General features: G+C 29.6%; 1 protein-coding gene across 1 annotated transcript; it reads left to right on the top strand.

Moving 5' to 3' along the window:
• On the top strand, nt 1–1,017 carry LOC149510771 (putative disease resistance protein At1g51480). The gene has a single exon (XM_089757083.1). It carries the CDS (start codon nt 1–3, stop codon nt 1,015–1,017), a length of 1,017 nt encoding a protein of 338 aa, XP_089613209.1.
• Nucleotides 1,018–11,717: the final 10,700 nt, after the last annotated feature.

Here is an 11,717-nt window from a genome sequence, read left to right as displayed (position 1 = left end):
ATGTCATTGTTGAAGAACAGGATTGAAAATCTAGTAGAAGCACCTAACTGTCCTGATCTCCAAACTCTGTTTCTTAACGATAATCAGTTGCAGGTGATCAATAATGACTTCTTCCAATTTACGTGTGGCTTAAAAGTTCTAAACTTGTCAGACAATAGATATATAAAAGAATTTCCAGTGGGAATTTCGAAATTGGTGTCTCTGGAATGTCTCGATCTCTCCTATACAGGGATAAGAGAGCTACCAATTGAATTGAAGGCTTTAGAAAAGCTTAAATGCTTGAACTTGGAATGCTTTAGTCCTGCCATAAGAATTCCAAGACAGTTGATATCTGCTTTTTCAAAGCTGCAAGTATTGAAAATGTTAGGCTGTGGTTATTCTTTGGGCCAGGAAGGGGAAGATAATTGTGAATGCTTGGTGGAAGAATTGAAGTGCTTGAACCATTTGAAATTGTTGACTGTCACTATAACGAGTGCTTTGGTTCTCGATAGACTTTTGAGTACTGAAAGGTTATACAGCTGCACTGTACGAATTGAACTTTACTTATCCAAGGGCTTAAAGCGATTGAATATTTTATCTTTAGCGAATATGAAGAGTCTAGACAGTCTACGCTTTCTGGGGAGCGAAAGTTTGCAAGAGGTGGAGATGGAGTGGGGAGGAGAAGGCAGAATGATAAAAGAGCAGAGCCACATTCAAACCTCTGTGATTGCTAGCAAACATTGCCTCAAAAGCCTTCGCTATGTAAGAATAAACGGATATTATAAATTGACAAAATTGAAGGACATAACATGGCTAATTCTAGCTCCAAACCTGAGGTCTCTTACTGTGATGTACTGCAACAATATGGAGGAAATAATCAATGAGAGGAAACTGAGTCAAGTGGCTCAGCTAATGGAAACTTTAAGCCTATTTGGAAAACTCGAGTCTCTTTATTTGCATGTTTTGCCAGAGTTGAAGAGCATTTACTGGGACACACTTCCCTTCTCATGTTTGAAACATATTTGTGTTTCGGTATAAGTGGTCTCAAATGGGTTGATTAATTACTGTTATGTTGAAATTATCTTGAATAGGCCATTAATTATTTGGAGAGAAAAACTAGGTGATGGAATCAGATAGAGGTAAGTAGAATCTTACACACTTTGCTTGTTTTCAAACCTATGTATATATATATATATGTATGTTTCTAAATGAGTAAATGTTTTATTTTATTATTTTGATATATGAAAATAGGATCAAGCATATAATTATTTTGTGTTTTTACTATATAAATGATGGATCATGCTTATGAATGAACTGAAAAAATGATTTATGTTTAAAGAATGATTTTATGATAGCTACATTTTTACATCTCTGGAAAGTGGGATCATCGACACAAAACTAGGTCTACGGCTCTGGCTAACGAGTTATAATAGTTAGCATGGAAATGATCATATGGCCCTACTAACAAGTTATAGTAGTTAGCATAAGGCCCTAGCTAGCATATTATAATAGTTAGCAATGATCATGAGGATGAAATTGTCGATACGGTCAATGTTACGGGTTATAGCAGTGACCATAGCTAATGATAAAAAAATGATAATGATGATTTATGATGATGATGATTTACAATAATTTTTAATGATTGATCCATGATTTGGATTGATTACAATATTTGAATAATAACATATTTTGCAATGATTATGAAGTGATATATTTTGACATTGATTTATGAATTTATGAAATATTTGACAAAGTAATGATCTTTGAAATATTTTGACATTATGATTTGATGATTATTTTGAATACTCTATATGATATGTATGAAAATGATGCTTGATTCGGTAAGGTGTGTGAGCCTATACTTGCTGAGTTATGGTTTGCTCATTTTCCTTTTACTTTTTCTTTATAGATGAGTAAGTGATAAGTTTTCTTAGTCTTGTGAAAGCTAGAAGATCAAATGAAAAAGATTACTTAGTCGTCAGAGACAATGTAAGCCAATGAGATCTTATAAAACGATTTTGTATTTTTATATGGTTTGTATTTGGATATATAGAGATGTATCATTAGTTAGATTAAATATATAGATTTTACTTGGCAGACTATATCAATTTATTAAAGAATTTTATAATGATTAAGAAAGAAGGTTTCGTATTACTTTGGGGTTTACTTTAAGGTAATATGGTCGTGTTGCATCTTGGTCTTTGGGCGTGACATAAAGTAGTATCGAACTTAAGTTATGATCTTTGGAAAATTTTTAAGAGTTAGACTTTGATGAGATTTTCTTTAAAAGCTTAAGTTATGATTCTTTGAGATTTTCGTGGAGTTTAGGTTTTGATTTTAAACTATGTGGGATGTTAAAAAGCTTATAGTATGATTTTGAAAATATTTTTAGAATTACAATTATGATCTTTGAAGATTTCTAAGAAGTTAGATTATGATAATTAGATTAACAGTGATTTTCCAAGAATATAACTTATGATTTTTGGGTTGAAAGAGATTTTATGAGTGTGGTTATGATCCATATCCTATGTGGAGATTTTTAAGAATTTAAATGATGACCTCTGGATAATGTGATGATTTTTCAAGGACATAAGTTGGATTCATAGACTATAATGTGAGTATAAGTAAATGATTCGATGAAGTTTTGAGTAGTTAAAGTTTCAATAAATATTAAGGAATCAATAATTCAATGAATTCATGGAGTAATTATTTTGGTTGATATTACATATTGCTTTTGGATCTTGTAGTCAAGAGAAAGTGTAATTACATTGATATAGTGCGATTTTATAAGTTGAAGAGATTTTTGATATGACTTATTATGAGACATATACTATGAGCTAATCGATTATTTAAGAGAATGATTTGATCATTGGAGATCCTATGGGTTAGAGAAAAAGATCTTCGACTTAATGAGGTTTTGAAATTATTTGATAAGTGTTAAGTGAATCATTAGTCATGGATTAAGATTGGAATAATAGTGCACATTGTTAGAATTAAAAGTATAGAATATTGGAGTTGGAATGAAATGATATGTCAAAATTTTGAAATAATTATTTATGCGTTATAATGTTTGAGAATTTGTCTTGATGGATTTAGTCTAAAATGTGATAATTGTGGTAAATAGTTTAATATACGTAAAGAAGGATATTTATTTGATTTGATTATACATTCTTATTGAGAAAGTATTTAAGGTTTGATTATGCAAGTTGGACATTTGTATAGTTAATTTGAAGTTTGATCATTAAATTCTTATTTGGGGTGTACTGATTTTTTTTAATGACTAAAGTGATTAATTTGTGGTTATAGTTTCTAATTGAAGTGTACTATAGGATTCCTTCAAATTTTATATTTATGGAGAACATTGCCTATTGGGTACAAGGTTGTGTACCTAGTAAGAAATTAAATTTGTGAATAAAAATTGAAATTGTGGTTATTAAGATGATTTAGTAAGGAAGTTGGTTTTGAAGGAGTAATCGATTTACTAAATATATATATGTTTTGGCTAAGCATGATTGTTTGAAATCTTAAAGGGCAAAAGATTTGTTGAAATCTTACAAGTGATGATTTTATGCAGTTGGTGATACTGAACATGTATTCAATTTTAGAGAAGTTTAAAATTAAAAAAAAAAAGGAACTTCTGAAATAATGTGATGCATTTGGTTCTTTTTCATAACTATACTTTCAGCACAAATTCAAGTATTTGGAGTTTTTATTATTTAAATTTTATACGAGAATTTTACTTATGAATTATGATGCGTAGGTTTTGACTTTGACTTGGAGATGATAGTAATATATTTGGTAAAAAGAAAATTTGAGACATTATGATGTTTGTGGGAATTATGAAAAATCAATTGTTATATGATAATTAGTCTATTAAATTGAACGAACAATATTCAAAATTGGAGACAACTTGGGTAACCAAAGATTTATGTTTAAATTTACATAATGTAAATTTATGGATATGATTTATTGCATCAATTTCATATGCTTTATAACAGTTAATTGATAGAAAATTTTATATTGTCGGTGGAGAAAAAAAAAAGAAAAAAAATTATAAGTACTATATGATATCTTTTTGGTGACTAAAGGATTTGTTGATATTGTTATTCAAGGTTGTTATGGATTGAATACCTAGCATAAAGCGAATTAGATGAAAATTTGTGGACATATTTTTTTTCTTGATATGAAACAATGTTCTGAAATTTATTTTGTCTGAATTTTATTGGAACAAAATATCATAGTGCACAGTGGAATCTTGATTTTTTTTAAGTTCTAAGTTTTTTATGCTATTGTTAGTAAGGAAAGTGAGGAATCTTTAATAAATAAGGACTAACGGATTTTGGATAAGAATATTTTGTGTTCTTTCTAGTTTTGGAGCTTTATCATTGATAGACATTCATTTAAATAGTGCTTATCTTGTGACTTCAAGAGAAAAATTTTTTTTTTTTAATGTAGCAATAGTTATAAGACAAATATCCAAAGATTCATTTTGAGGTTTTGTATGAAAGTAGATCTAAGTCTTAAACTTAATGGGATAAGGACAAAGAAGAAAAACTTTTACTTTTTTTTGAATTTATGGAACAAATGGTTGATAAATTTTGGTTGATTAAAGAATGATTTAAAGTAAGCAAAAGGATTATACTAGAATTTGGAGATATGATTTATAGCTTCGAGTGGTTAATCATTTTACTCATAATTAGGATTATAAAGTAAGGAAGGTTAAGTTTGCATTGTAAGGACATTTGAAGTTCTTGGTAAAGTGAAAGAAATTCAAAATAAAGAATATAGTCACCTCGATGTCTAGTGTGCATAATGAATCTATGTTAAGAGACTATCTTGGTAGAAGTTATATGGTTGGATATGAGTATTTGGAAATTTAAGATGATATAGGTTTTAACATATTGAAAATATCTTTTTTGAATGGTTAAATGGCAAGAACAAGTTTTGAGGCAAAATGATTACTTTTGTCAAAGTTTAATGAAACAATCATACAGCAAGAAATGTGATTATAGAAATGGAGGAATAATATGTAAATATAAATCAAGTTTTGATGACAAAACTTTTCATAAGGAGGGGAGAATGTGATACCCCAGCCCAAATAATAATTGTGCTAGAGTAATACCAAAACCCATCAATTCATTAAGAGATTAATTAGTAAAAGAAAAAAGGGCTGAGTTATTAAATGAAAGAAAACCTAGTTATCGAGAAACAAAAAAGAAATAGGAGTTCTTCTTTCTCATCTTCTAGGGTTAGAAATAAGAAAAATCAAGTTGTTGATTCAAAATTAGAGGCTACAATCAAGTTAATCTTCTAAAGGTGAGTATATGCCCTCTTTTTATTTAAAAAGAAATGTCAAGTTGATTGCTATTATTTGGAGTTGAAGTTTTGAGAGCAAAACCAAGAAAAATTATGAAATCTTTCATTAATCTTCATGATCTATTTGGGTAAATTATTGGGCTTTGTTTATTTTATGTTCTTAAGATTTATTGATGATTATTGAATGGAGTTTAAAGGTTAAAAGTATGGATTTGAGCTTTTAAAGATTGAAGGAGAAATTCTGTTTTTAGATAAGATGATATAATCTGCAATAGTGAATTAAAATAGGATTCTATATTAATGGATAAATTATTGCTATGATTATTATATATCGTTGGAAAGCATGTTGAATCTATTTTCTAATGAAAAAATGGAAGTCAAATATGAGTTTTCTATGAAGAGTTACCTAATTTTAGCTTAAGGATATGAAGGCAGTAAGGTAATAGCATCAGGGTTTAATTGCAAAAGTTGTCTTAATTTTTATACAAGGATTTACAGATTAAGCCAAATATATTTGAAAATACTATTGAGTCTACTTTCCAATGAAACAAACGGAATTGAATTTGGAGTTTCTTACGAATAAATACGTAATTTTTATGAGAAGGAATGCAGGTTATCTAGCAGCAGCATATGATGTGGATATAAAAAATTGTTAGAATTAATCCACAAGGAATCACGAGATGGACCATATATGGTTAGAAAGCTTATTGAGTCTAGTTTCTAACGCATTAAAAAGATTTTAATTCTAAGTTGCATATCTTAAGATATGGTCATTTTAGTGAAAGTAGTGTAGGCTGCTAGAATTAGTTTCTTGAGTTAATTCTTATTTAACTTAATTGTTTCGGTATAAGTGGTCTCAAATAGGTTGATTAATTATTGTTATATTGAAACTATCTTAAATAGGCCATTAATTATTTGGGGAGAGAAACTAAGTGTTGAAATCGAAATCAGGTAAGTAAAATCTCACACACTTTGCTTGTTTTCGAATCTATGTATATATATATATGTTTCTAAATGAGTAAATGTTTTATTTTATTATTTTTGATATATGAAAATAGGATCAAGCATATGATTATTTTATGTTTTTACTATATAAATGTTGGATCATGCTTATGAATGAACTAAGAAAATTATTTATGTTTAAAGAACGATTTTATGATAGCGACGTTTTTACATCCATAGAAAGTGGGATCATTGACACAGAACTAGTTCTACGACCTTAGCTAACGGGTTATAGTAGTTAGCATAGACATGATCATACGGCCCTGCTAATGGGTTATAGTAGTTAGCATAAAGCTCTAGCTAGTAGGTTATAATAGTTAGCAATGATCATGAGGATGAAATTGTCAATACGACCAATGTCACAGGTTATAACAATGACTGTAGCTAACGTTAAATGAATGTTAATGATGATTTATGATGATGATGATTTACAATGATTTTTAATAATTGATCCATGATTTGGTTTGATTATGATATTTGAATGATAGCATATTTTGCAATGATTTATGAAGTGACATATTTTGACATTGATTTATGAATTTATGAAATATTTGACAAAGTAATGATCTTTGAAATGTTTCAACATTATGATTTGATGATTATTTTGAATACTCTATATGATATGTATGGAAACGATGCTTGATCCAGTAAGGTGTATCAGTCGATACTTGCTGAGCTATAGTTTGCTCATTCCCTTTTTACTTTTTATTTACAAATGACTAAGTGATAAGTTTTCTTAGTCTTGTGAAAGCTAGAAGATCAAATGGGAAAGATTGCTTAGTCGTCAGAGACAATGTTGGCCAATGAGATCTTGTGAAATAGTTTTGTATTTGTATATGATTTGTATTTGGATATATAAAGATGCATCATTAGTTAGATTAAATATATGAATTTTACTTGACAGACTATATTAGTTTATTGAAGAATTTTATAATGATTAAGAAATAAAACTTCGTATTACTTTGGGGTTTACTTTAAGGTAACATGGCAGTGTTACGTCTTGGTTTCAGGATGTAACATGGAGTCCATGTTTACTACTATTTGGAACTGCCTCAATGAACATCAAACAAGAATCATTAGTTTATATGGAATGGGACGCATTAGCAAAACTACTCTCATGACTCAAATTTGTTAAGAATATGTAGGGTCCAGCCCCATGTAATTGTTTTAGCCAATTGAAGGCCATGGGCTTTTGAATTTTAACCCAAAATAAAGCATTAGACAGTAAAATAAGGGGGTTGTGTTTTTGGCATGGAATGACATAATGTGGCACCGAATAGAAAGAAAAGAAACAAGAAAAATAGAGAGAAAATGGATAGGGGAGAGTTGGTTAAGCAGAAGTCAATTCGTGATCCAATTAAGCTGAAATTTTGTCAACAGATTTATGATTCAAAGTTTTACATTCTGAACGGTGAAGATCAGATTTAAAACTCTTTAGGAACAAGTCTACAGTGTATTTGTTAAGTCACCTATTTGGTGAGATTTTTTTTAATTATCTCTCTAGTTATTGATTAGCATTAGTTTTAGCAAAAAAAGAACTTTCTATATCCATTATTTGATAATAGAGATTTTTTTGTGGTTCATAATTTGTTTCTCTACATTGGAGAGCTTTTCATATAAATCTTCGTGTGCTTTACTTTTCTTACATTGTTGGATTATTGATTGTTGTCTATTGCTATGAGTTTATTGCGATATATTGCTTTTGTGTTGTTGTATTTGTTAGGCCTAACAAGTGGTATCTAAGTGAAAGTTATTTTGAGACATTGACACAAAAGTAACCCAAGACTAAAGTAAATTCTGTTTGAGATCATAGAGGGTGATGTATGTTTCATGATAAAATTGACAACATCAAATTATTCAATTTGAAAGCCAATGATAGAGGATCAGTTATACTACAAAGATTTGTATGAGCCGATATTGGATGATTTGATTAAACCAGCAGATACGAAACATGAAAGTTGAAAAAAGTTAGGTAGAAAGATGTTGGCTACAATAAAAAAATGGGTTGATATTAGCATGTTCCATCATTTAGCGCAAGAAATAGATGCCTACACTATTTGAAAAAAATTAGCAGTATTGTATGAAAGGAAAATAGGCATGAATAAAGTTATGCTTATTAAAAAGCTTACAACTTTATAGTATAGGGATTGATGATTGATTACAAAGCACTTGAGTGATTTTCAAGATATATTTAATTAAATGACTATTATAAAGCTTACGATGAATGATGAAATGAAAGCATTCTTTCTTTTGGGTTTATTGCCATAATTAAAATACTCTAGTTATGATTATTCTTAATTCAGCTCTTGATTATAAGGTGATATTAAAGATGATAAATGACAGTATGCTTAATGAAAAAGTAAGGTGAAAAGATTTAGATCCTGAGAATCAAGCTCTTGTCATAGAGAATAGGGGTAGAAACATCAATAGAGGTCAAAACTTAAAAGCCCATAGTAAGTCTAAATATAGATCCAAGTCCAGAGATAAAATGAAATGCTTCCATTATAGTAAACCATGCCATATAAAGTGATACTGCAAAATTTTGAAGCAAGAGTGGAAAGATGAAAAAGGCAAGAGTTTAGATAATGGCAATGTTGTAGTAGTGAATTCAAATAGTGATTTAGTTACTTTGATTTATACACATGGTAATTCTAATCATGTTGTTGATCCTAACATTAAGTGGATAGTTGATACAGAAGCGGCATATCATTGTGTTCTTAAAAAAAAGTTGTTTATAACTTACAAAGCAGAAGCCTTTGGTGATAGATTATGAGAGTGTGTCATACATTATTAGAATTGATGATATTTTTGTACAAATCAACAAGGTTGCATGTTGACTTTGAGGGATACTAGACACATTCTTGATATAAGAATGAACTTACTTATGATTAATATCCTTTATAAAGAAATATATGGGAGTTGATAAAAGAATGGGCAGTGGAAGCTTCTCAAAAGATCTATGGTAATTGTAAAAGAAAAACCATGTTGCACAATGTATAAGATATGGATGCAATTGAACGGTAATCAAATAAATGCCATTGAGGATGATGTTTCAGCAAACTTATGGCACAAGAGGCTAGCATGTATAAGTGAGAAGGGATTATAGGTTTTAACAAGGTAATCTTTCATTACCTTAACCAATGGTATGTCTCTCAATTTATGTGATCATTGTTTGTTTGGCAAGTAACATAGAATTTCTTTTTGTAAAAGTTTTCAAAGAAAAGAAAATAGATTGGAATTGATTCATTCCATAATATGTGGTCCAATTGAAGTTAAGTGATTGGGTGATAACAGGTATTTTATTAATTTTATTGATGATGTTTCACCTTAAACTTGGGTGTATATATTGAAAAACGAAAGCTAGGTATTGCAATATTTTCATAAATTTCATGCCATGATAGAAAGAATGATAGGGTTACCCTTGAAGTTTATTCGGACTAATAATGGTATAAAATACACATCTAAAGATTTTGAAAAATACTGTTCAAAGTATGAGATCAGACATAAGATGATAGAACCTGGAACACAGTAGCGTAATGGTGTAACTGAAAGGATAAATTGCATCATTATGAAAAAAGTCAAATTTATGTTGAAGATGGCAAAATTACCAAAGCCATTATGGGATGAAGTAGTCAACACAACATGCTATTTGTTTAATAGATCACCATCAATTCCTTTTAGCTTTCATATTCTAGAAGAGTGTGGACAAGGAAAGATGCTTCATACTCTCACTTAAAAGTTTTTTTGGAGTAAAGTATTCATGTATATACCGAAAAGAGTGAGGTTAAAGCTTAATCGTAAAGCCACATAGTATGTGTTTGTAAGATATGGTGATAAAAAATTTAGCTACAAGATATGGGATCTAGTGAAAAAAAGTCAATTAAAAGCAAAGATGTGGTCTTCCATGAAAAAAAAACCATAATAGACCTTGAGAAAAATGAAAAAACTAGATGGTTACTGTTAAGTGTGATATTTCAACATTGATAGAGATTTAACCGAAAAGAGCCACAAATGATAAAAATGAGCAAAAGATAGAACTTGAAGATATGAATGAGCTAACCATAGTCAGTGATAAGCCGGATACAATCAGTTTTGAGTAGGGAAAATAATGCTATCTACCTAAAAATGTTAAATAGGGTGAGCAGTCCTTTCCACTAGAGAGTGTTGAGCAAGGGGTACTACCTTCAAAATCATGTAGTATAGAATCTTAGCCTAGGAGATCTACCAGAAAGCATAGGCCATCCACCAAGTATCTAAGTTCAAATTTTATTTTAATTATTAGTGAAAAAGGCATAAAATAGCTTTCAAGATATACAAACTCTTTCGGATAGAGAACATTAGTTAAAAATAAATGAAAGAAGAGATGAAGTCATTGTGAAAAAATAATACACATTATCTTGTTAAACTTTAAAAAAAGAGGAAGCCATTGAAGAAAAAATGTGTGTTCAAGTTGAAAAAAGATGGTGAAAAACTAGTGAGGTAGAAAGCTCGATTGTTGGTGAAAGGTTTTTAGAAAAAATTTAGCATCAATTTTGATGAGATATTCTCTCTAGTTGTGAAGATGAGTTCCATTCAAGTGGTACTAAGATTAACAATTAGTTTGAATCTTGAGCTTAAGCAACTTGAAGTTAAGATTACATTCTTGCATGGTAACTTACAATAGGACATTTATATGGATCAGCCTAAGGGCTTTGAAGTAAAATTGAAATAACACTTAGTTTTCAAACTAAAGAAAAGTTTGTATGGCTTGAAACAAGCTCCACGACAGTGGCATAAAAAGTTTGATTCTTTTATAATGAGCCATAGCTATAAAAGAAAGGTAGCAAATCCTTGTGCGTATATGAAAAAAAAATTTTATGGTAACTTCATTATTCTCTTATTATATATTGATGATATATTGATTGTGAGACAAGATGCTGGTATGGTTTGCATATTGAAAGAATAATTATCTAAGTCTTTTGATATAAAAGATTTAGGTCTAGCAAAATAGATTCTCGATATGGATATTATCTAGATAAAAGAGCTAAAAAGCTGTGGTTATCACAGGAAAAGTCTTTTGAACAGGTGTTTAGTAGATTGAACATGCAATACACTAAATCATTTAGTAGTCCACTTGCCAACAATTTTTATTTGAGTAAAAAATCTTTTTCAGTGACTAAGAAAGAGCAACTATATCTAGTATTTCTTATTTTTCTGTAGTTGGTTCTTTGATGTATCTTATGGTTTGCACATGGCTTGACATTACTTATGCAATTAGTGTGATAAGCAAACTTTTTTCTAATCAAGGAAAGGTGTATTGGGAAGTAGTGAAATGGATTTTTAAATATTTGAAGAACATTTCAAAAATGTGCTTGAGTTATGGAGTTTCACAACTAGTTTGAGAAGGGTTTATTGATACTGACATAACAAGTGATTTTAAT

The sequence above is a fragment of the Durio zibethinus genome, chromosome 28 (assembly GCF_047325235.1).
Source record: "Durio zibethinus cultivar Kanyao isolate XHJ-2024 chromosome 28, ASM4732523v1, whole genome shotgun sequence".
NCBI classification, from domain to species: Eukaryota; Viridiplantae; Streptophyta; class Magnoliopsida; order Malvales; family Malvaceae; genus Durio; species Durio zibethinus.
The sequence above is the reverse complement of the archived record's forward strand: the minus strand, read 5'-3'. Positions and strand labels throughout refer to the sequence as shown.